The 25,755-nt window shown below is 46.4% G+C and overlaps 1 protein-coding gene across 2 annotated transcripts; it reads right to left on the bottom strand.

The window, feature by feature from the left end:
• Positions 1-7,220: 7,220 nt before the first annotated feature.
• On the bottom strand, positions 7,221-25,045 carry TNFAIP2 (TNF alpha induced protein 2). 2 transcript variants are annotated; one of them, XM_042047705.1, is made up of 12 exons: positions 24,940-25,045; positions 18,867-19,218; positions 16,548-17,175; positions 15,157-15,271; positions 13,811-13,936; positions 12,981-13,081; positions 12,793-12,891; positions 12,481-12,604; positions 11,361-11,483; positions 10,312-10,467; positions 9,123-9,244; positions 7,221-8,705 (listed from the first exon to the last, which is right to left on the bottom strand). In XM_042047705.1, exons 2-12 carry the CDS (start codon positions 19,204-19,206, stop codon positions 8,564-8,566), a joined length of 2,076 nt encoding a protein of 691 aa, XP_041903639.1. In that variant the 5' UTR covers positions 19,207-19,218; positions 24,940-25,045; the 3' UTR covers positions 7,221-8,563. The 2 variants fall into 2 exon arrangements, with proteins under 2 accessions (XP_041903639.1, XP_041903640.1); XM_042047706.1 differs by lacking the exon at positions 11,361-11,483.
• Positions 25,046-25,755: the final 710 nt, after the last annotated feature.

Here is a 25,755-nt window from a genome sequence, read left to right as displayed (position 1 = left end):
GTTCAAGGGAAAATGAGTGTATGCTTCCAGCTGATTGCATCACTGCCAAATATAGAGCCATATATCCTAGGCTGGTCATCGTCTGACCTTGAAGACTGTGTCTCCCTGGCTTTCCCTCACAGTTCTGATGTCCCTGCTGTGGCTCTGCCTGTGCCCAGACACTTGCCCCCAGCTTGTGCTGTGTACTGGAGACCCACCCCAGGCCCCCAGGAGATGCCTTTGCTGACCTCATGTGTCATGCCCTTGGCTAGGAGTATCTGAGGAAGGTGGGCCAGTGTGTTACAGTGCTCCATCCCCTGAATGTGGTTTTGTTTTATCTTTGGAGATGGAATGCCATGGTCTGTTTGGGATAGCCCATTGCTACCCAGTCACCTCATGATGCAGTTGCCCAATCCAGGTGAAAGTAAGAGCCCAAGCACAGCCAGGTGTTCATAATCTGTTCTTGCACTTGAGAACCCCATGGCTTGTACTCATGAGAGATGCAAATGAAGGCACAAAAGGCATGCCAGTGTCACCACCTGCACGAATGCTCCACCAGACGGGCTTCTTACCTCTTCCTGCTCCTGTGCTGTGGTGTTCTAGTTTGGCCAAACCTAGAAATATATCCTCTGAGAGAAGGCAGGCTACAACCACCCCTCCCCCACCAGGTTCAGGAAAAAATAAATTTTCCTCAAAGGAAAGTGAAAGAGATAAAAACTATTTATTTAACAAACATACAGGAAAAGGATAATAATGCTAAATGATAAAACCTCCTGCTCTGCTGAGAGAAACCTGGGAAAATTCAGAGTCCTTCCGTAGATCTCTCTCTCCCTCCTTGGAGCTGGGACGGAGTGGTGGGCCCACCTCCAGGGCTGAGGCCTTGGTAGAAAGTCCTCCCAATGTGTTCTGATGTTGAAACAGTCCAGCAGAGAGAAAAGGAAAAAAATGAAGTCCCAGGCAAACAAAAATTCAACTCTCCAGAGAAAAAGGAGCTGAGGAAAAAAATTGCCAAAAGCTGACTGGAAAGAAAAGCAAGCCGGGTGCTTCCCTTCCTTCCTGCTCTCCTGCCGCAGCTGAAAAAAAAAGTCTCTATCTCTGTGTGACCTTGAACAAGCTGCAAACTGCTTTGAAAAAGTTTTGCTCAGTTTTTCCTCCCCCCTCTCAGGCTCAGTTTAAAGGCATAGAAAGGCACAAGAATTTGTTTCTGGGCATAGGGCAGCAATATGGGATACACATCATAAAGTCACCCCAAGACAGTGGTTTGTGCTCATGAGGATCCTCTGGCAGAGGCAGTATTTAAAGAGCTTTGCTCAGAGGACAGCTCTGGGTTCCCTTCCTGGTGCTATGTCACCCTTCTCTTCCACAGCACAGCCATCCTCCTCTGCCATCATCCCAGGATGTCCAGACATGTATCACCTCTCTCCTGGGAACTCCTCCTGTTCCCTCCTTATCAAGGAGATGGAGAACAACTTGATTGCAGTGCTGGTTGTTTCCCATCTTATGTGCGTAGGCAGGGATTTCCCTCCTTCAGCAGCTGTCTGACAAACAGCTCTGCTGCTGCCAGGAGGGGTGACATTGCCCCTGGCCCTGGTGACTTCTCAGCCTGTCCTAAAGAAGAACACCTCTTGCACCAGAGCTCACAGGCTGCCCCGATGACACACAGGTGAAACACCTAAGAAACAAACCACGTAGCTCATCACTGGCTCAAGAGAGCAGACACATCACCCTCTGAGTGACTGACATCCACCTTGTCCTTTTGGGCGTACCCGGCATATATTTGTACAGCAAAAGCTTCAGAATGCAGAGAATTCAGAATTTCAGGACTTCCCATTTGACAGTCCTGAGTACTGGAAGAAGACATAGTAGAGATTGTAAGATGATAGCGTGTTTTCTGATTATTGAATTATTTTTTTACATTAGGTGGGAGCTGCACAACAGGAATGCTGAGGTTCTTGATGGCTCACGGACCTGGACACGACAGAGAAGTCCTCTGCATGTTGTTTGTATTTCTGTCATAATATGTTAAAGCTCCTACAACACTGTGAGCTTTCATGGCCTGAATTTTCTGATGTTTTCCTTGCAGAGAAAGTCAGCAGAAGGAATATGACCAAAACCCATGCTGGGACTCATCTAAGCCCACACTGTGGCAGAGCATGGGAAGAGAAGGGGGATTTCACACATCAGCACAACCAGTTCTTGAGTCCCAGACTTCACGGTTTGATTTGCCAAACAAAATACCCGAATTTGCCCACTTTCTGTGGAGGAAAGGCATTGAATTTCCAGAAAACTGTTCTTTGAAGGGCTGAAACTGGGCAAAAGGCTGCATACAGTGTCTGTAAGAAAAACAGTTGTTATGGTAGTAGCATCTGTGTGGGGGCACTGTGTGCATGTATGATACGTGAGCCTTTGACTAAGAAATGATCTGTGTATTCATCACAACTCCAGTTATCTGCTCTCAAAAACCTATAGATTGTATTGCCTCCATTTCTGCCTGGAAAGCACCCCTATAGAGGGTATTTCTGTATTTAGAGAGGTAAACAGTTTGCAGAAATCTGCTGTGTGTTGATTCTCTTCATGATAATTTGCACGTTAACATGGAAGCACTGCTCATGTGCTACTGAAAACAGGAATTTGCTTTCCAAGTTAAGTTATATTTACATGTATGAAAATAGGCAATTAGTATAATTTTGAACAATAAGCTGAAGCTTGCAGTATAGAGTTGTTCATAAGAGATATTAGAATATTACACTGGAAAGAATAACATCATATCTGGATAGATGCAGTGTTATTTTGTACAGAAATAGGTTTTTATACAGAGATAATATTACATGGGGAGATGGGGTTTTGCCTGTTGTCCACAGGGAACATTGAGGGGAGGGTTTTGAGGTAGGTGGAAGGAAGGTAGAACTTGTCCTTTTCTTAAATGTGGTTTCCACCCAAGGAAAGCTGGCTGAAGAGGTTGTTCTGGACAATGCATGAATCTGGTCTTTCTTCAAAAGCTGCTATTGATTTCATGCTGTACGTGCTGATCTGACAAAATCCTCCCCAAGTAAATGCAATTTGAGCTCTTTAAGAGAGGTTTCATAGAGAAATCAAATCAAACAGAAATGGGAGCTTGGGCAGTTCATGCATTCCACAGTAATACTTTAGTCTTGGTGATATTTTTAATGGATCTGAATGGGATGCTGAGCTGGACAGTTAAACAAAGACCTACAGAAGATTTTTGAACATGGCCAGAGGCATGGCAGATACTTGAAGGTTGCTCTCCCACCTCAGTCTCTACTTCTGCAGCCTCCTAAGTTTCCCTTACTGACATACAGCAAAGGTTATCTGGATTACTACTCATGCTGGCGTTCTTTGTCAGCTCCTTGGTCTGACCTGTGATATCTTCCCAAGCTGCCAAGGCTTGTTCATGAGCAGGTCTAGCTCACCTTGCATGTGCAAGAGTTTCCTCCCCTTTTTCAGTAATTCTTTTTCAGTAAATCTTAGGGGTCTTTTTGCATCCTAGAGGAGGGACACAATGCTGCTCAGAGCTCCTTTCTGCAAACCACCTGTGCCCAGGCGGGACGGCAATGACACCCCTGAATGCTGTGTGACTCCTGCAGGTGACATTCCCTTCACACCCACTTGCCTCAAAGCTGGTGTGGTCCAGGAGAGTCTGCATAAGCTTGTCACAAGCAGGTGGCTGCCAGGATCCTGCAGGGCTGAATGCCTCTCTTGGGGCATTGGAAATACCTCTGTCACTCCCCACATGTTGAACAGGGGGAGGAGGTAGCTTCAACCAAGATTTTTGGTTCTGTATAGCTCTGTGCAGATTGTGAAGGGACTGTGTCACAATGAGTGAAGGTGGGGTTGGGACCTTGCCCGAGTCAAGGGGTCTGCTGTGCAGGAGCATGAAGATGGCAGTCCTGTCCCACAGCTCAGAGGGTTTTCACCACTTCTTACAGCCTTGGTGTAGATTAAAGGGGGTTGCAATGAAACCAAAGAGCAGAAAGAGCCCTCTGTTAAATAGGACATTGCACTGTTAACTTTATCCTGCTATTGTCTCTAAACCGTGCACTTGGTTGTGCTCTCAGCTACACTGCTCTTGCCAGTGGGACTTGGGGGTTGGCCTCAAGCCTTTGGGATAGGGCTCAAAATCTCTTGAAGACTCCAGGACTAATATTGTTCTACCTAAGGGCTTATTATAACCTCGTCCCTTTTGAAAGGAGTACTTTTGAGAGCTCAGCTTTTCTGCTAAATAACAAGTTTTCCTCTTTCATTAGTCCATAATGAGAGTCATTGCAGCTCAAGTGCTCTGTCCTGTTTGGATAAAAACTGTTTGGATAAATAGTACTGAACTCCTCAACCTCAAATGATGGTTTTTCTGGGCGCTGGTACATAATGTGACCTGGTGTGTCTGCTGGAAGGTTGAGAGAATTGGGAGAATGTGGTCCCAGGGCCTCACTGGGTAATGCTGGGAGACATCAGGAGAGTTGTGGAGAGGTGAAAGAAGGAACTGAATACCTGAGGAAAAGACTCAGAGAAGAGATGAAAAATGTCTCTGTAGGGAAGGTTCCAAGCTGGTCAGTTCAAAAGGGTTTTTAAAAAACCTGATCTCCAGAGGAGAAAGCCCCTAGTAGCAAGGAGAAATGACGTCCAGCAGGTGCGAACATTCACTTCACAGTAACCTTAAAGACTTCGTATTGCTTTAAAAGACACAGTTCACTTTTCCTCTGTAACATGCTCCTGATGTGTATGTCTGCTCCATTGCATTTCCTCTGGTTTCCCCCTAGGAAGTGGGATTCACCTCTCTTCCCATCAGCGTGGATTTGCTTCTTTGCTAGGGTGGGAATCCATAGTTCCTGCATGAGTTCCTGATGAGTAATTCTTGAAATCCCCTGACATTAGCTGCCATCTCTATTATTGTGGCTACAGTAAAGCTGTTTTGTGTTTCAAGGATATCAGTGTAGTGGTGTGGCCACATCCTCTTTTAAGTCATGCAGGAAAGCAGCAATTATTCTCATGGCTTTCAATCTACAGCAGAGGAAAGCATGATTTTGCTAGTGCCACACTCAAGCTCACTTACCGCTAGCCCGTTCCCAAAATATCCTTCCTTCCTGATGCTCAGTGATGCTGGCTCCTACCCATTTGGTGCCCAGTACTGGCTTTTGACCCAAGCTGCACAAAGTGGAGACAGGTGATGGGGCAGCAAGTGAAACCATCCTGGGAGATGCAGGACCTGCAGCCTGAGTGCCCTAATTCCTGTTGGGAAGGAGGCTCTGCCATCCCACTCACTGCAGGGGTGGGATGCATTGCCAGGCTTCAGGTCTCTTCCCATTGGATTGGGGTTTCCAGGTTTTCTTCTAATAAAGTTCATATTAGCTAAGCTAAATACAAGAATTGAAAATGGATGTTGGCAAATTGTTGCCACATCCTTGGTGAAGATGTAATTGTATGTACATTTCCTGCTTTACAGCAACTAGTAGGTGAGGAACTGTGTTACCCAGGCACACCACTGAAGCCAGGACTTCCACCTGGAAAAGCCCACCTACCAAACCACTTTGCTCTAGTGCATCTCCTTCTTAAAATCAGCACATCAGCAAGTCCTGTGGCCTTTAATCCAGTGCTGTCATTTCTCAGAGGATGTTAGAGAGAGGATCTAGGCTCAAAGAGAACGAATTGCAGGCATTCTCTTCTTAGCCCTTCATTTCCAGGTCAGCAGATCCCAAAATTTCTCAGCAGGCTACAACAAAACATTCCTGCTTTTTTTCCATCATACTCACACTTGGGGAGAGTCTGCTAGCTCTCTGGAGGTTTTGGTTTCCCCTGCAGCAAGGGCAGAGGTTCCCCAGGTGTCCCTGGGGACTTGGCACAGCACAGGTGGCTCCTGCAGGAGCAGAGGAGGGAATAATGCCTCAGACCACCCCTGCTATGCTGTGGTTTGTGTCCTTGTGTCTTTTGCACTGCAAATTGCAAGTCATCTGTCAAGTGATGGAAGTGCCAGGTGGGACGGATGGGTAGGGAGCCAGGAGTGTGTGTGAGTGTATGTCTGAGCTCAGCCTCTGCCCAGTGTGGTGGCTGTTGTGGGTGGATGTGCTGGAGACACTGATGACAGCAAACAGGCAGAGCTGGTAATGCCACAGCAGCTGTGCCCAGGAACCAGCTTTCTTAACTGTTCTTTCAAATTGATCTTATTTTTTTAATCTTGGCTATCTGCTCTGCCTCCAAGGAGGGGCAGGCATCAGCATCAGCAGAGATTGCGTGATAAAGAAAATCGAGCCACACTGACCTCAGAAAATTTTATTTACTTAGTTTTTAGAGGTTCTATTTATCATATTGAACTAACACTGTTATCAGAAGACATTTGTGCAACCTCCTGAAACTACCTGGCTATGTGTAATATGCCACCTATAAATAAATGCCATTGTAAATGTCGAATCATACGGGAAGATAAATAAATTAGCTTCCTGGGCTCATTAGAGATGAAAGCTGGGGTTTTATAGCAGGATGAAGAGAATTGCACAATGCACTTCCATATGGCTTATGAAATGTGTATGAAAACCATTTTCCCCTACCCATGCTAATTATGATATATAAATAGATACCCTGTTTTCCTTTGGGCACTTGCGTAGCTGGAATCTTTTTTTTTTTATTTTTAAAAGATCATCACAATCACTTGTATGATGCATTTCTGTCAGCCTTTAACAGATCTCTAAATCAAAATGCATATTTTTATAGCAATAAAATGACCTTTCACTAATTGGGAAAGAAAATGTTACCCAAGAGGTGACAGTTGCCGTGAGTGCTCAGCACAGTCAGAAGTCATTTTGGCATTTGCCTTTAAACTGTAGCTGAGACAAGTGTTCAAATAATAATTTTTTAACCCATGTGTCTATATGAGTTTTGTGTGAGTGTGCTTAAGGAAGGAGAGGGTGATTTGTACTGCCTGTGGCCAGGCAGCAGACTAAAGCAGAAGCACTGTTTTTTACTCAGGGCACAATTTTGCCACAGGACTTGCTGGCAGAGGACTCCTGTGAGTGTGTGCCACTGGCCACTGCTAGTGAGCAGCCCACTGTGCTCAGTGAATGTCTTACAGGGCAGCGGCAATGCTTTTCCAGCCTGTCTGTAGTCCAGCCTTGGAACCAGTGGGTGATATTCACCAAAGCAGGCTGGGAGAAGTGGAAGGATTGGCCCTTTGAAGGAGGACACAGATGAGGCAACACAGTAAACAACAGCCAGAGATGGAATAAATGAGTCACTTTTCTAGCATATTTGAACACTGTTTATTATAAACATTGCAAATTAGTATCTCTAACTGAGAAAAAATAAAACTGGATGCAAAAATACACCGGTGGTATACTGCATATACATATAAATACATTATGTAGTTTGCACAGTCATCAGGTGTCTTCCTTCCGGACTGACTTTCCACAGACTGATACCAAAGTTGAAATAGAGGAAAACAGAAGGGAAAGGTCTCCAAATATACACAGGGCTGTTTTGGTAAATGATTAAGTTCCCAAAAAAACTGGGCTGTAAGAAACAAAACACAGTTTCACAAGAGACCCATTTGTGTTTTCACATAGTATCTACCTCACAGCAAGAGGGGAAAGAGCGAGCAAGAGAACAGTGACACATACAGGGTGCTCAGTACATACTGATGACATTGGAGACCAGATCCACACCCCATTCAAAGCCTGTGTTGTTAATGGGGTCTGGAAAAGTCCTCTCCTTGAAAAGGAGGGCTTCAGTAATATCCAAAGTGCTTTACTAGATGCTGGCTTAGCCCACACAACACATTGCAATAGATAGCTCGCTCTCAGCCTCTGGTAGCAGGGGTCCCTCTGTGCAGATGCACGGGATGGGGTCACTGCAGAGGGGCTGGCTGCCAGGGCCCAGGTGCTCCCACCTCACAGAGGTGAAGGAAGCACACGCTCTTCAGGGCCAGTTCTCCATCAGAAACCCCAAGGCCCTGGGCAGCCCCTCTGCTCTGGGTCAGAGCCTGCAGCTGCTCCAAGGGGGCTGGCAGGAGGCCCACCACAGCTGAGCTGCAGCTTCTCCTCACCACAAACCTTGTGCCTCTCCCACCAGCCTAACACAGCTGCCCTGCCCAGCTCCGAGAAAGGCAGGCAGATCACAACCATGCTCACATGGGACTTTTCCAACATCTCTGAATTTTGGTTTCAGTTTTTGTTTCCCTTTATTTCCTTAGAAGACAAAAAGCTACACAGGTGGTACCTGCTTGGTCTGGGCTGGCAGATGTGGTCTTTGAGGCACCCTGAGAGGTAGGTGGAGCTCAGAGCACCAAGGCAGTGTCCAAGCAGAGAACATGGTGGCACCAAGGAGACCTTGGGGGGAATCCATGACCGGTGTGAGGAGCAGCCCTGGTCCTTGAGGGCACTGCAGCTCCCACGGGTGCACCCTGTACCCAGCTCCACAGAGAGGACAATGATTCCCATGGAGATGCTGAGCACCAGACTGGGACAAAGCACTTTCCATACGAAAAGGTGGCAGTGTGTGCCGTGCATCGCTCCAGGGGATGGTCTCCATCTCCAGCTCACCCTACAGTCCAGCACAGGGTGGTGCCAAGGGATGCCTTGGTCTAGGACACGTTTATGTTGGAGAAGAGCGGGGCCCTGGGCTGTGTGGATGCTGTGCTGTCTGCCAAGTAGCCCAGGATGCTTTTGAGTTCACTGCGTGACAAATTGGCTTTGATGTGCAGGAAGGCTTCCAGGTGCCTTTTACTGAGGAAGAGAAACGGGCAGATGTTATTTCCTCCCACACACCTCCATGTGCCAAGGTCAATGCACCAGGATGTGGCCCCCTCCCTGTGGCGTGCGCTGACGTCCCCTGTGGGTGCCAGCTCAGCATCTGGCAGTCCTCCACAAGACCCTGCACTGCCCTGGGATGTTTGGGGTAGGGAAGGGAATCTCCAAGGTAAAGGAGAAAATCAGGCCAGAATTTGGAATGTATCAATAAGCTTTTATTCATATCTCCTTGGCTTTCTGATAGCACTGGGATTGTCACAGCCTGGCAGGCAGACCCCACCCAGGTTTATAGACTCAGGCTATATGGACCTCGCCTACATTCATATTTGACTGATTCCTGGCTCAATTAAAATTTCATATGAGCATTAGCAAATCTGTTTCAGCATCTCTTACCGGATATCTGGGTATGAAGTGGCGAGTGTTGCAACTTCAATTTTAATAGCACCTAAATCCTGAAGTCGGATTATTTCGGCCAGTTTAGGGAGTGCTGAATTCAGCCAAGTAGCTTGAGAGCCCTGTGAAAAGAGAAAGTGGTTAGCAGGACATCATGGGGGTGCAAACCTCCCCCCACCCCAGGAGCTGGCTCCTGAGGCTGTTTCCTGGAGAGTGGAAAGGACACATCAGTGATTTTAGGTGCCTCATTGTTTTCAGTGACGTTTCTGCCTGAGGCAGCCTTGGAAAAATTGGATTAGCTTTTTGATGGTTTTTAATCCTTTTACACAAATGGTGTACAGTTTGCCATAAGACTGAGACTTCCACATCCACCTCAGCAGATTCTCTCTGCTCATTTCCCTTTCCTTGGGTTTCTGTACTGCCTGGTGTGTGTACAAGGTCTGATGGACCAGGTAAATCACTGCCATGTGCTGCTCTGCTCCAGCTCCAAACACAGCCCTGCCTTTAGCATCTCCAGGTATTGCCAGAATCGGGTAGAAGCCTCAGCTGGAACTTTTTCCTTGCCATTGGAATTCCCAAGGTGCAGCTGCCTGACCTCCCACCCACACTGTGTGAAACTCAGGCTTGTTCCTGCTCCAGTCAAACGTGCATGGGGTGGTGGAGGACAGGTTTTGGCTTAGCTGTTAGCTTTTTTTGCAGGCAAAATTAGAGGCATGGGAGGAGGGAGATGATCTCAAAGGACAGAGAGGGGTGGTCCAGCTGTGGCTCTCATGGAGGAATTCCTTGCATACCACAGACCCCACACTGCCTGCTTTAGCACCTGGCTGACCTAAAAGCTGCAGTGTGAGGGAAATCAAGGGTGAGAGGAAACCCAGACTTCATGGAACCTGAACTGAAACTAGAAAAGGCTATCTAAGTCTTCTGACCCTATTAATATAAACCTTCAAAAGGAAACTGCCTGTGGGACAAAGGAGGATGAAATCATGTGTCTTCAAGCAGGGAGGGGCAGGTTGCTGACAGGAGAGCCTTTCTGCCTACAGGCACTTAGAGACCTCTTTCTGCCTAAGGTCCTGCCTTCCAGGAAATTAAGCTGAGTTGAAAAGGTTAACAAGAGTTCCCAGAATTATCTTCCTGTTTTTCAGTGTGTCTGTGCCCTGTGCTGACATGTTCGCGGCAAGCACTCACGTACATTACTGGTGCAGAAGGCTTCTAAGTCAGCAGCATTCTTGGAGATGTGTTGGGCCAGAGTTTGCTGCTGTGCTGGAGTTTTCAGGCTGACCTTCCTCTTCAGCAGCCTCACGATGTACTCTTTAACCAAACGGGCGTGGATCTTCTCAACAATAGCCTGTCGGGAAGGAGAGGAGGGAGGAGAGGAGGGAATCATCATCCATCTCTCTTTTGCTTGGGGACACAACAAACCATGTGTGCAGATGGAGGAAAAAACCATCCTGGGTGCTGTGAGACATGCCCCACCAATGCCTGCTGCTGATTACACAGCAGAACAGCCCTGGTTGCCAGCTTCCCAAGACTGGTTACTCCACATCCTGGATGCTGAGAATTCCTTTGTGCTCTAATAAGTATGGGAATTTCCAAATGTTGTTTCCTTCTGGGAAGAGTTTAAAGCGCAGAAAAGATTTTCATGTGTTAGAGGAGTAACAGTATTCCAGAGAAACAGGAATTCATGCTGCCCTTCCTGTTCTTCTCTCTAACACACAAAACATCATCATTTGTCTCAGCTACTAAAAAGACAAAGGCAGGAAATCAAATACTGTTTTATGATATTTCATATATACTCCAGCACCAGTGAAGACATGGTTCTGGCTCAGTTCTCTGGGATTTATTCCAGTTGCATCCACCTCCTCCAGTCCCTAGGGCAATCAAAGGAGCAATGAGACTGAACTGTGCAACTGTGTCTGTGTTTCAAGATTGCTAAACCAAATCTGTAAATAAAGCCATGTGTTGGGTGGTCTCTAAAGCACTTTCTCTACATCAGGGGTGGTTTGCTCTGCAAACAGTGCAGCAGAGCTGCAGGAGTCTGCTTCTGTCAGAGAAGGGTGAGATTTATGTGCCTAATCTGGGTAAACTGCATGCTGATGGAAACCCTGTCTGAGAGGCTTCCTGATGCTGGGCCAGCTCACCAGCTCAGCCGAGGTCAAAGCAACTCAAGCCATCGAGGATCAGAGCTGAAAATGCAGCCTCAGCATCTCAGAATCCCTCCAATATTTCTCGCAGACTTACATGGTAAAATGGGTCCTTTAAGGTCTGGAAGTCTGAAATATGTTTGCTGGTGGTTTTAATGATCTCATTCATAATTTCATTGCTGGAGTCCCACTTATTCTCTGTAAACTTCTTGTACATTGGCTGAAAAAAAGGGAAAATCTGCTAAGCTACTTCAAACAAATTCTATGCACATGTATATTTGTCATTTCTACATGTAGAGTATCCTATGTAGTGAGAGCATGGCATGTAGTACTGTGCAGGGATGTGTGGTGATGCCTTACACGGACAGGGGAACAAGGGGCTGTGTCCCCTTCATGGTTCCTCACGGTGGAGAAGACCAAGGACTTGAAAGGTTCAAATTTGAGATGTTTTTATTATTTCTGCGTTTTTCTTTCCTCACTGTCTTGTCTGATTAGAGAATTATGGAACCATCAGGGGAAAAAAATGAGTCATTATAAGATGTTTTCAATCATAATTTTTCTCAGCCACAGTAAATAAATATGAAAATGAAAAAAAATCCCACCCCTGTTCTCTCATGCCTTCCAAAAAGCTCAACAGAGAAAGCAGGAGAGATTGCAGCTGAACATTCCTGACTCCTACGCTTCCTTCTCCTCCACCAAAATTGCTTAATTTAAAAAGACTGTGTTATATATATAAACAAAAAAAAAAACCACACACAAAAAAAAAAAAAAAAAAAAACCAACCCAAAAAAAAAAAAAAAAAGTAAGCCAAAAGTGCAAAAATGCCCTTCAGGTCACCTTTACGAAGCCAAAAGCTGCGTAATTGCAGTTTATGCCATTAGTGATGGCTTCCTACAGTGTGGAGAGTAAACAGCTGCAGGTTGAAACTCTCCCTGCTGCAGCCATTGTCTCAGATGCCATCAGCAGGTTTTATGTTCACCTGCAGACTCATGCCTATGTCACTGCACCCATTTTGCCTGCAGGCTTGAGGAACTGCTCAAGGAGAGCTTAGTGGGAGTTTTCTGGCAGCAGTGTGGGTTAGGACTGATCCTGTGACCTGGCCCCTTCTGAACTTGGCTGATTTGAATCAGAGCAGTAGATAGCACTGCAGGCAACATGCCCTGCCCTGTCATCAGCTGAACCATGGGGCAGGAGGGTGTGGGGCACAGATATGGTACCTTCAGCTGGGCAAAGAGCTGTTGAAGCAGCACATCAAAGCCACTGTTTTCAATATCAGTGAGAGTGCTGAGGATATCGGCTTTACTGTCGTCCTTTTCTGCCATGTATTTCTCCGTGTATTCTCTGCAAGGAAAAATCAGCCAGGTCAGAATAGTCTATCCTCAGAGGAGAGAGAGAGAAATCTAGAGGTCTCCAACCCTTTTGCAGGCAGATGGACCTACCTCTGCTCATTCTGGAGCACCTCCCCTCTATTACACTATTATACCTTGCCTCCAGAGAAAGGAACAAAACCTTTTCTTTTGGACCCTTACCTAAAATTCCAGCAGTTGTTAATATTTGCAATCAGTATAGGCTTGTAGTATGTGTGCTTCTTGCTTTTCTCCTTGAAGTCTTCAAAGGCATCCCTGTAGCTGGAGGGGAGACAGGAAGAGGAGAGGTGGGTGAGTGGTTGTCCAGGCGCTGTGCCAACCCTGCTGCCCACAGCCCCTCACCACCTCACCTCCTCAGGAAGGCTGGCAGCTCCTTCAGCAGCCGACGGGACAGCTCCTCACCCATGGCTTTGCTGATGTCCTCAGCTCGCTTCTGGCCACTGTAGATACTCTAACAAACAAGCGAGAAAATTTTAAATGTCACCTGCTCCAAAAGGGTCAGGTTCACTGGGTGACGAGGCTGCAGATCCTTTACTGAGGTAACTGCACTCAGCTCTCCCACATCTCCCCCTGCAACTGAGCCAGGAACCATACAGAGCACCTCTACTTATTTGGTAGGTTCAAAAGAAGCATGAAGAAAATCTAGAAAACAGCTGAGAAAGTAGGCAATTTGACACTTGGTTTTGTCTCTTTTTTCCTTTTTTCTTTTTTTTGGAATGTCATTAGATTGCATTTAAATAAACAATCTAATCACAACAACCTCAACATATGAGAGGTTTATTTTTTAAAAATAAACTCCACTAATCCTCTGCAGCCAGAGGAGGGAGAGAGCTAAATGTGGAAAGGGGCAGCTCTGCCCTGGGAAGAAGAAACAGACTCCCCATTTCTCAATCAAATGAGTCTGTCTCCTGTCTCTCTGCTGCTGGGGATGCAGAAGAGACTGCACAGGGAGAATGAAGGCAGTTTTCTTTCTCACTTTGCTTATAGAGGTTTGCCTCCATCACATGGTACAGCAGGCCCAAGACAGACCATGGTTTTGGGCCTCCCTGTACCACCCACCTCTGCTACCACTCTACACAAGTGACTCAGCCTTTTTCTCTTCTGCATTGACCACTCTTGGTCTCAAATCCTAAGTAGGTAAAGGATGCAACTGTTTATTTTTAACATAGCTCTGTATTACCTGGATAACAAGTATTCCCAGTAGCTCACTCTGAAAATGCCCATTTAGCTTCTCTGGTTCCTTGTCTTCTTTCCATCTTTGGATTTCTTTATCTAAACATCTGCTCAGCGAAGTTTTGACAGTAACCTTTAGGGATGGAAGAGCAACAGCATTTAGCACAACATGGATGCAACAGCTCCTGCCTTATGCAGGTTTTATTTGCCCCCCCTCCCCCCTTTTGTCTGGCTCAGCAGACTTTTTCCTCAGTCCTGGCTGGGAAATAAAGGCTCCTTGTGAGGAGATTCTTGACCCACAACTTCACAACAACAAGGACAACCCCCTCACGATATCCACCTATGCAATAGTGAGTTGAGTATTTCAAGGTGGGAATGAAGATCCCATCACACCACCACATCAGGGGGATCAGGAGGGCAGGGAAGGCAGCAATGAGTAGGAAGGTTGCAGCAGCTAAATGTGCCAGAGTCCAAATTCTCCCCACCACACACTGCATGTGTGTCACACTCAGAGCTACCTGGTTTTGCAATGCTTTTTCATGAGCACTTCTGACGCCACACAAGCATTTGGGAAACAAAAAGCTCTGAGGTTTTCTCTGCTCCGACCCCTCTGTGCTGCAGTGAGGCTTTGGAAATGGTCTGTGCAGTGGCTGGCATGTATTGCTGATCCCCCAGAGCCCCATTCATGTGCTTTGCAGACCTCACACCACCTCTCCCATATGTAAACCATCACAGACTACATCTATACTTGGAACTTATCTTCTCATTTTCTGGGAATTCCAGCCCCAAATGCCAAAAGCACTACGCTATGGGAGTACTGTAAAAATTGCTTGTTTCCATTAAGGGAAGAACAATACAAAAACCAGAGCAACTTTTATTTTCTGCAGACCAGGTGATTCTCCATCAAAGAAACAGATTTTTCAAGACCAAATCTCCATGCTTTAGGCTCACCCAAGGTCTGGCACCTCTGCAGAGACCAAGAGTAATCCAAGATCCAAGAGATTCCTGTGAGAGGGACCATAAATCCCTCTGGAGATTTATCAGACAACTGGAAAGTTTCCCGTAAAGATCTGTTGTTGGGTTTTCCCCCACTCCTACCACACGGTTTACAAGAACAGAGCAGTTCTTTTCTCATGGCTCTCAGGGCAAAGCAGAAGTTTGCTCTGCAAGTCCCATCTAGCAGAAAGGTGACCTGTTCCCCAAAAACAAACAAAAGCTTTTGCTTCTCCCTGGAAGGGTGTGTAGGGTGTGTGGCTCACTGGTGAAGTGTGTGTGCAGGACAAGTCACAGCTTCTCTGAGAAGTCATGTGGGAGCACTGAAGGGAAGAAGAGGAGTGACTGAGCCTTTCTTACCTCTTCACTGTCAAGGTATTTCTTTTCAAGCTCTTTGCTCAGACTTGATGGCAAAAGGCTTCCAAGCTTAACTTTATCCAACTCCATGGCTAAAGCATGATCTTTTCTCATTTCTCTGGAATGAGAAAAGCCAAACAATTGTATTTTCCAAGGGCAGTGTAATTCAAGACAGCTGTTGATGCAAATCACTAACACTTTTTGAGGATATCAGTGAAAAAACAGATGGAAATGTACACTGTCCTTAGTCCAGGCAGGACTTGGAGAAGCCGAATGAGTATGTGCCACTTGTGAGGGTGGGACCACAAGCAACCCTGGGAATTGAGTCATGGTCTGTCAAACTCCTGAGTACCAGCCACTGTGCTCTGGTGGGGATGGGAGACTTGAGGCAAGCAGGAGGGTCTACCACCTGGACATGACCTCTCTCCATCAATATAGAGAGGTGAGCAGATGAAAAGCTGGTGTTTGATGGCTGGGAGCTGGTCCCTCAGCAGACACCCGGACATGGCCTCTGTAAACACTCTCAAGGCAGCTGTTGTCCTGGCCAACACTGTCCCCAATGCCAGGCTGAGCCCTGCTCCTCACAACTGCTGATTTCCAAACACAGGCTGGTTCAGGCCTGAATATCCTGACCTACAGCATAACATGGGCTGTGGAAAACTTCTGGGATCAACACTGAATCATTATACTCATCAGTGAAACACGATAAGGAAAAAGTAGAGGTGAAAGTTGAATAGAAATAGAACAGAATAGAAAAGACGTTGCTGGTGTCTTTACTGGTTTCCACCTAAGAAGTGAGACCCCTCAATTATCCACCCAGTACTTTCAGCCAAAACAAGCAATATTTTCAGTTCTATAACATACAGGGTTTGGGGGGACCCTTGGCTGATGGTGTCCTCTCCCAGGGGCACACCCCTGGCTCTCCTAAAGGTGAGGAAAACATAGACTGTGGGTAGCACCTAAGCAACATCCTCCATGCCCAGGACAATTGCATCTCAGGTTGTCCTATTTATTGTCTACCCTCTGGTGCAAAGGGCTGAAATTTCCAAATTTTCCAAGAGTGAGCCCAGGTCTGCAACTGGAATAGGTATCAAGGCAATGAACCTGACCACTTTACCCCACAAATGAAGCCCTAAACATCTGTGTGTCTGTTGCCCAGAAGACAGAAGGGTGGGAACAGCCCTTTATTTACAGACAAGCAGCCTTGAGTGTGTCCCTTCTGGCTGTCCCAGCCAGGAGTGTAAATCAGAACATCATCAGTAACACCAGAACTTAGCCAGGTGCTGGACTGCATCACAGCAATACCAATCCATAAATCAAGCAAATGCCTGGGTTTGCAGCCAATGAGCCTGTGTTGATTGCCAGAGGTAAACATGTATAAAAGCCTCACTTACTTTGGATAAAAGTTGTGCACCCATGAGAGAAGAAGGTAAATATCCTTGTCTTCCAGATGAGACTCAGCATTTTTCTTTGCCTGGGAGGCAAAATAATTGTGGTAGAGTTCTGCATATATGCTGAACACATTAAACTCAGGAGGATAAAGCTGTTTAATAGACTTGGCAACCACTGTCAAATCTTCTTTCATTGTCTTTCCCATGTGCAGGAGGTTCTGGCCAACTGCAGAGAGGTTCTCAGTTCTAAGAGTATGGCTTGTGTCTTTCATTCGAGCCTCTACTGACTCCTTTACTGCGGCCATCCAAAGCTCCTTCCATTTTCTAGGTCTAAATTGCATATTTTGGTCAGGTGGATTCTCTGACATGTAATTCTGATCTTCCTTCTCCTGCTCTTTCAGAGCCTCCACTGCCTGCTGCAGCAGGTCCGGGTTTGTTTTCGCAAGCAGCACAGAATCTTTCAGGATGCTGAAGACTTTGTGCTTCAGAACTTCATAGACAGACTCGATGTCTTTCTGGCTGGTGTTCAGGTCCTCCTCACTTTTGCTAGACAGGCTCTTCTCCAGGACAATCAGATGTTGAATGGCATCACAAAGCTTTTGCTCTCCAAGGAGATCCATGACTTGTTTGACTGGTGAAAAAAGAACAGCCTTTCTTTAACCAAGAATGAAGATCTAGATTTCTGTTTTATGCAAAATGATGGCTCTGGAATATTTTTTAAAAGTGCTTATATTTCCAAAAGGCTAGCTCTTGGGCTCCTTCACCATTCAGAAAATCTGTTTATTTAAAGATCAGATTATTTCTAGCTTGCCTTTAACTGGGGCAATGAAAATTTGAACACCCATCACCAGTGTGTTGCATATGGACAGTTATATTTTTTTCCAAAATTCATGAGCCACCTATAATTTTTTCCAAAACTTAGCCTTGTGGAGATAACTAGTTAGTTAGTTATTGCTCATACCCCATCCCATTAATATGATCTCAAGCCAGAAGCATGGCTTTAGAAATAATGTAGATGGAAAAATGTAACTAAATAAGATGTGCTAAAGGAAATACCACATGGATTTTCCAGAAATAGATTTGGCACAACCTGACCTGTGAAATTGTTTGGGAGGACACATTTAGCAGGCAAGATAAATACAACTGAACTACCTTATCTGATAGTTCTGGTTCTTACAGCCAGTTACATGAGCCAGTGCAACATGGGAAATTATTAGTTAAAATGGAGAAGTTATATCCCGAAATAAGATTTGTAAGGTGTGTAATGTTTGCATGGAGGAGCTGGGGTGGAGAAAGCTTACATTATTCATGAAACTCATCTTACTTTACAGTCTCATATGTCCTTAGACATTGTGGCACAAAAGCTGGGAGTGCCCTATTGGCATCTGCTGATTGCACAAATTCAGAGACATTATCAAAATGGAGGGCTTGGTGTATTTTACAGGAACAATGGCACAACTTGAATAGTAAATGGGCTGAAATTTAATGGCACAAAACACGAGATACAAATTCAATAGAACAAAAGTTACTTAGCAACGAATAGGAATTTCTGCTTCAAGCTGGATGTGAATCAGCTTAAGATGGGGGAGGAAGAGAGACACCTGGAGAATAAGTAAATCCTTACTGGGAGGTGATGGTGAACATATCAGTTATGACCCCAGGATGCACTCAGTGAGGAATATCCAGCTGAGGTAGGAAAATGGGAATATATTGTACCACACATTGGTGGCATCTCATCTGGAATATTTTCTGCAATTCTGGTTGCTTTAAAATATCTGGCTGCTTAAAAAAACCCAAAAAACATTGGGGATGGGGCAATGCAGTGGTAAGAACAAAAGTACAAAAGGCCTGTTTTTAGCAGCAAATTCAAGGCCAAGAAGGTAAACCACCAGTTACGGAAAACATTTGACACATGGAGAAAAAGATGCCAATTAGACAGGTAAGGGCTTGTCTGGAATTGAAATAATTTGTACTGAAACAATGAGACTTTGTAGGAGGAGATGGAGGAAGAGAGCTGAGAGAAACCTTGGTTTCTCACCCACCCACAGTTCTCTGTGCCCCCATGAGAGGTAGAAATAAGTTTTGTTTTGGACAGAAAACCTGCAAACTGACAGTACCTCAAGGACTGTGCCCTTGGTACCAAAGGACTAGGATTTGAGGTCATGTCTCCCTCAGCCCAATTTCCCCCAGGCTTCTTGGAAAAGCCACTTCAATCTATCTGTACCTTTGTTTCTTTAGGGGACAATTCTCCACCTCATACAGCTCCTCTAGAGGTAAATGAGGCCCATAGAAATGGTGCAAGGAGGATGGAGGAGCACTTACCACTGGGTGGCTTGGTCTTTTTAACTTTTTTGAATGCACTTTTAAGCATTCCCTTTATTCCTTTGTTCCCCTTCTCAGGGACGTCCCCAGCAGAGATGAAACTCTCATTGCTCGTGATGGAAGAGGCACGTGAAGCTCTGCAGGCTGCCTCTGGTCTTTCATTCATCTTTTCCTGGTCCCTGGACCAGATCTCATCTGCAGAAGGTTCAGGACAGGCAGGGACTTGCTCAGCTACTGATGCTGAAGTGTTTTCAAATGGTCTTTTTGCATCAATGCAGCCCTCTGATCCACTGCGTATTCCAAAAGGACCACTTTGGAGAAAAGGTAACATTTTCAGCATTTTCCTTCTAGCCTGTAAATTTCATAAAAAAAAAAAAAAAAGGTCAGATTATAACAGTTAGGAAGGACAATACCATGGAGAAAGTGTGGTGAGGTATATGTGTGGGCAACATGGAGAATGCTACGGGTCTGGTGTGAGCACAGCTCAGGAGAGCTCCTGAGCAACACCATCCCAGGTAATGGAGAGAATGGAAGCAGCTCTCTGTCTAACTTAGACAAAACCAGAGCCATTTTAAATTCAGATGTCCTGATTTGAGCCCTTGAGCTTGTCAGGCTCTCCCATGGGATGCTGTGTGACTATGGACATGAGCATGGATGGTGCACATGAATGATGTGGGTGGGACAAGTGTCTTGTGCCTATTCAAAGCAACCACAAAACTCTCATACTCTTATATGGCATTGGGATCAATTCCCACCTTCCTCAGGGCCTTTTTTTTCTGATCTGTGCTCAGGGTAAGTGGGAACAAGGCACAAGGATCAGGGTAGTTTAGCCTTGTTTAAACAGACATGATCCTGCCAGAGTCCTGCTTTACCACCAACACTCCTACACTACAAATAATGAACAAAAGAAATTTGTTACTGTTACAACTTCTTTTCAGAATTCATATTTAAAATTACGTTCCTCTATAATTCAATATATTGCTAAATATTTATTTGCATAACTATAACCATTTGTATAATGATTATAATTATGCAATTATTGCAAATAAATAAAGTGACTTATAGTTTCCAATCCCTATTTTAATAACGCTTTATTTAGAGTGACTTTCTAGGATACCAAAGCACATCTGTAGGAAGATCTCTCAGTTAAGTTTTAGTTCACTTGATCTGAGTAATGGCAGAAAAATTAGACTTTAGATAAAGGAAGAATTTGGCTTCAGTTATAAGGCCACAATGTGGTGGTCTCCAAATATCCTTGTGAAGTTTACACTGTTGATGTGTGTCATGATGATACAAAACGTGATACTTATTTCTGGGCACACTGATTGGAAGATTGTGGCTTTCCATTTTAATTGTGTTTCCTCCTGCTGGCTCCTGGCAGCTTGGAGAGCTTTGAAGCATCAAGGTAGTGGTAGCAGCTGAGTGGTACAGAGAGCAGTGAGAGCCTGGCTTTGCTGAGAGCTTTCCTTCTTCCTGCTTTGGATGCCAGGCCATGTTCAGGATTAGTAATGCTACTACTTTTTAAACACAACAAAGATGAAAACTCATTTGGGAAGGAGTTCTGCTTGCATGAGCAAGCAAAGGGGGCCTGAGCACCAGAGCTCAGCTTACAGGAGTTACAGAATAGTCTGAGCTGGAAAGGACCCACAAGGATCACCAGCTCCAGCTCTGAAGTGAATGGCCCATACAGGGACTGAACCCACAACCAAGGCATTGTTAGCACCATACTTGAACCAACTGAGCTAATCCCAGGTTAGCCAACAGCTGTGCCGTGCCTGAATCTGTGCACCTATGTTTGTCCCCAGCACATGTACTGAGGAGGGGAGGGGGAAGGAAACCCCCTGTAGTTCAGCTACCCTAGTGAGGATGCCCCACTAGAATCCTGAAAGCAGTGGAAAAGAGCTCCTTTTTGTTACATTTCCACTACCAAAAAAAAAAAAAAAAAAAAATCAATGCAAAAAAACAACCACAAAACAAACAACCAACCAAGCAACCAACCAAAATCATGGTAACGGGCATGCCCTGTAAGTCCTATCGACTTTCTTAATTTTTGTAGGGCTCTTTTCCTAACCTGCATTTACCAATACAACACTCTGTTTACATTAATTCTGCCAAATCCCTTCCTTCCTGTTTGTTCAAGCACAGACTCAGACTCAGCTGAGTCCTTTCTCTCTCTCCTATTATTTCAAACAAAGCATTTATTAGGCTTTTTTTGGCTCGTTTGTTTTCTAACCAAACAAAGTACCTCTCCCTTTCCAAAAGCATAAGGTCTTTCATTTTGATGAATGATGATCACAAAGGTGGTCTTCAAACAGCTTTGGTTCTTCTTCAATGCCAAGATGAATGCAATGCATCTTTGAAAAGCATCAAAGTGACACTACCCATACACATAAGGGAATGATTAAGCTGGTTAAAAGATGTTTTTAACGTCTGTCAGAACTTTTTCCTGGTAGTACTCAAAAAGAGCCAGCCTCAAGCACCTAGGTAAGGCTGTCAATGCAATAGCTGCCAGGCTCTCACATTTGGCCAGCTTGAACTCCTGCCCAGTGATTATCATGTGCCACTGATGGTTGGCCTGTGTATCTGCAGCAGGAAATACCACTAAACCCCAGCTCCCACTTCTGCCTTGAAACGTAGCCCCAGTCTTAATGTCAAGGGGTACCAAACACTCCCCATCCATCTCTTCTCTTTATTGTTAGATAGCCAAGCTCTTACTGTAAGAAATGCCTTTAAGAAACTTTCTTATAGAAAAGAATGATGAAACTTTCTGCAAGAAACACTCAGCTAAAAGGAGGTGGTACTGCACCTCCTGCCTCCATCAGCATGTGTTCCTGCCCAATGCAGCAGACGGGACATGCCAGGAGCTTGGCTCTGACTTGGAAGGCCACAGGCTGCTCCTGTATGCCTGTGCTCTTCTAACAAATCAAAGCTTGCTAAAACTCCAGCAGGCTTCTAATTTTTTTAGCAGGAGAAATGCTAAAGCATTTCCCAGGCACAGAACTCCAATTCAAGTCTTGGGAAATGTAATGATTTGAGGTCAAGAGTTGACGTTGTTCCCAACTCAGTATTATTACTAATTTACTGTTACCATCGTCATCCTCATTATTGTTATGTGGCAATGTGGTTTGTGCCAGGGGAGTCTTTAGCTCCAATTATTTTTGACACAGTATATTCAGTTTCTGGTTTCCAACCAGAAGAGCAGCACAGCCCACAGAGCATTGTCTGCCATCCTGTCCAGAGGCTCTACAGCACTGGGACCGTGGTGCTGTGACTTCTGGCGTAGCTGCAGTGGGATACAGTGAGTGCTCTGCTGATCACAGCACCTGCCTCCAAGCTGGAGCTTTTCTGGGGGGGGGGGCAGCAAGGGCAAGGGAAACACTTGGAGCAGAGTCAAGACACAGAAGGACCCAGCTCAGACTCTGGGCACAGTGGCTTCCCATTTTCCCCTTTGCTTCCTCAAAGGAAACAGCTTTCAGGCAGAATGAGCTCATTGGTGAGGGGCAGCTCATGGCGTGCCAGAGAGAACTCAGGGGAAGAGATTTATTAACTACCCCTATTCTGAATGTTTTTGCTGAACTTTTTCTTGACTTCTTTTTCCTGAGCTGCTGCCAGAATTAACAAGCATTTGTTTGGATTTTTGGTCCTCTGCAGCCTGCTGACATCCTAGGTCATGAGGATTTATATCTTGTTTTAGTGGATATCTCCCACTCTCCCACAGCCTCTCACAAATCCAGAGTTATCTAGCAAAGTTCATTCTCTGTATCTGCATCCGCCATGTCTCTCCCCATCCCTACCCTGTGGAAAAGCGTTTATCTCTGCCCACACAAGAAAATTGCACTGGGCCAAGCCATCTCTGAAGCAGTAGAGCAATGCAGACAGTCTGAATTCAGTGTACCTCAGACCATGTGGTGACACCTAAATAAACTGCTAATTCATCAAAGCAAAGAGTCCACAGAGATGCCAGACCCAATCTTTGCGAGTTGGGAGCCCTCCTATGAGGTGGGGGTTTTTCCCCCTACAGTTTTTGTTACCTGGGTTAAGTACTGAATGGAGACACCATGAAGCTGGGGACTCCCACTTGGCTCCACCTGGGAAATCACAGTCCGTAGAAGAGCTGGGCCACCCAGAGCCCCACCTTGACCCTTTACTGCGCTGCTCACATCCATAGTCCTGTCTGCAGACCCCTGCGAGACACCCACCACCCAATGGGGTCCAGCAGCATCCTGATGGTGGCCAAGCTCTGCTCCTAATGGGGAGCTGAGGGAAAACAGAACTTGTCTCCAGTAAAGAAGCCAAGGCAGGAGCAGAACCTCCCCAGAGGACTCAATCAATGTGCCTCAGCATCACCAGGCACCCCTACAGGGCTGGGGGTGATGGGGAACCCAAGGGACTCAGGGGTATGGCAGTGGCAGAGCAGGGAGAGGACTCCAGGGCATCTCACCTGGCATGAGACGGATACTTTAAACCAGCATTAAACCACGTGTAGATAGAGCTGTGCAGTGCATCAGTCATTGCCAAATGAGAATTGGATTTCCCTAAGTTACTGACACACACCTGAAAACCATCCTGTAAAACAGCATCTCCTGTTGTTAGTGAGAATTTTTCAATTAGTGAAAGAGAAAATTATAGATATACACTGTTATTGGGAAAAGGCAGACAGAATGCACTGTAATACCCTCCTTTTTTTCTTCTTGCTTCAAATCTGAGCAGCATAATTCTGAACTGTTGCTGCTGAAAGAAAAACCAGCTGCTGCTGTCTAGAATTTTGTTTTCATAACACAGTTCCAAAGCCAAATCCTCCTTTAAGGCCTGGAGTTTGCAAAGTTCACTGCTAGAGCTAACAGCGACTGAGTAGATAAACAAATTCCCTGGGAGCTTCTCTCGGCACTTTCAAATTCTTTGGCTTTCCAGGCATCTTTTCATAGAGAGGCTGAATGAAGCAAACCCAAACCTGAGCTCTCTGCTCCCTTGTGATTTGCTCTATCAGAACTGGAAAGCCTCAAAGTCCCCTGGTGCTTTGGAGAACGAGTTTTTCTTCACGTTTTCTGCTCTGAACTTGGATGTGATGGCAAGGGACCATGGCTTCTAGATCAGCCATATGCTTTAGTCACAGAAAGTCTCTTCGTTTGCAGCAGCCTCAAAAAGATATCCTACTTCAAACACACCAAGGATCCTAACCTTGGGCTGAAGTTTTCAATTTGTGCTGAGGAGCTGATGCAGTGGATATGGGGCTGCTGCACAAGGATGTAAGGGAATTTCTACAGGTTTTTCAGTGCTCTGGGAAAAAGCAAGTCCTAGGGGCTATGGGACTTCTCTGACTAGGAAAAATCAGTCACAAAAGGGTGACCATGGCAATGCAGAAATGTGCCAGCTTGGCACAGTGACCCTGACAAGGTGCAAGTCATAGAGGCTGCCTGGGGCCATCCAGGGTCCAGGCTCTGAAATGGTGTTTTTTAAGCACAGCCAAGCTGACTGAATCATAATCCAATTACTTTCCTGTAGTTTGGGAGAAAACCACTTCCTTTGAATAGAGACAAAGAGGAGAGGGCAGAAGTGCCACGCCGGATCTGGAACCCAGTGCCAGATCTGGGTTCAGGATGCTTTGGTGCCCAAGACCTACATCTGGATTTTGGGAAAGATGTTGGAAGGCAGAGGGGAAGGAAGGCAGGAACGGTTTACAGTAATCACTGCTTGAGCCTGTGCCCTGAAATGGTGGGGAAAAGCAGAAGAAATCAGACCCAGCTGTCACAATGGAATTGCCAGGCACATATCCTGGCTGTGCCCGGCCCTGGGGAATGCCTGGAGCTGCTGTCCTTCTGCCAGCAGTCCGATTTATTCCCCATTCTGATAATTACAAGGTGGGGCTGAAACCTGCCCCCCGTATCCGGCAACCCACCCTTCAGCATCTACCACTCATTCCCCACTCTCGGACCCAGCAGAGAGCCCCCGAGCTCACGGCAAGCGAGCCGGGACCGGGGCAGCGGCTCGGGAGAAGCGGGACAGACGCCGGCCCGCCGGGGAAGGGGAAAGACCCGAGCTCCGGGCAGGCGGCACGGAGCACTGACGGACTTACTCTGCGGCGGCTCCGGGCGGCGGGGCTGGATGCGGGGCTGGATGCGGGACAGCGGCACTGGCACCAGCACTGGCACTGTCACAGGCTCTGGGGCCGCGGCGGGGGCAGCCCGGCTATAAGGGGAGGAGGGCGGGGGCGGGACCCGGCTGCTGGGAAGCTCCGGTTGCACCTCCTCCCGAGCGAAAGGAACCGAGAAATCCCCTCCGGCGGAGAAAGTGGCTGGCCGCGGGGTGCCTGCCCCGAGGGTCGGTCCCTGCACAGGAGCGGAGCCCCGGCGCCCTGTCCCGACAGACCGGTGAATGCGGCACCCTGGGCTCACTGCCCGAGGCCTTGGCTATGGGAAATGTCCCACTGCAAGGCTTGGAAACGCACCGTCAGGGATAGATCAGGTGCCTCCAAAAATGCCATGTTCTGCTCCTGGAGTGGTCATCTCTGGATCTGCAAACAGCCTGGGGAATGAGGAAAGGGACCTGGGGGTCCTGGTCGATGGCAAGTTGAACATGAGTCAGCAGTGCCCTGGCAGCCAGGAGGGTCAACCCTGTCCTGGGGGACATCAGGCACAGCATCACCAGCCAGGCAAGGGAGGGGATTGTCCTGCTCTGCTCTGCTCTGCTCTGGGGCAGCCTCACCTCAAGTGCTGGGGGCAGTTTTGGGTGCCACAATATAAGAAAGACATAAAGCTATTACAAAGCTTCCAAAGGAGCACAAAGAAGATAGTGAAGGGTTGGGAGGGGAAGCCATACAAGGAGCAATTGAGGTCACTTGACTTGTTCAACCTGGAGAAGAGGAGACTTAGGGAGACCTCATCACAGCCTA

Source organism: Corvus kubaryi, unplaced genomic scaffold (assembly GCF_017639235.1).
Source record: "Corvus kubaryi isolate FWS band 111438036 unplaced genomic scaffold, C.kubaryi_AGA036_p1.0 66, whole genome shotgun sequence".
NCBI lineage: Eukaryota > Metazoa > Chordata > Aves > Passeriformes > Corvidae > Corvus > Corvus kubaryi.
This window is presented reverse-complemented; position numbering and strand designations above follow the sequence as displayed.

Excerpts from the sequence above, each read along its gene's own strand:
- TNFAIP2 (XM_042047705.1), bottom strand. The coding sequence starts at position 19,206 with ATGCTGAAAATGTTACCTTTTCTCCAAAGTGGTCCTTTTGGAATACGC. Across the intron at positions 13,082-13,810 it reads TGGGAATACTTGTTATCCAG|AGTATCTACAGTGGCCAGAA; the intron begins GTAATACAGAGC and ends CTTGTTTGTTAG. Across the intron at positions 12,605-12,792 it reads AACAACTGCTGGAATTTTAG|AGAATACACGGAGAAATACA; the intron begins GTAAGGGTCCAA and ends TTTTCCTTGCAG.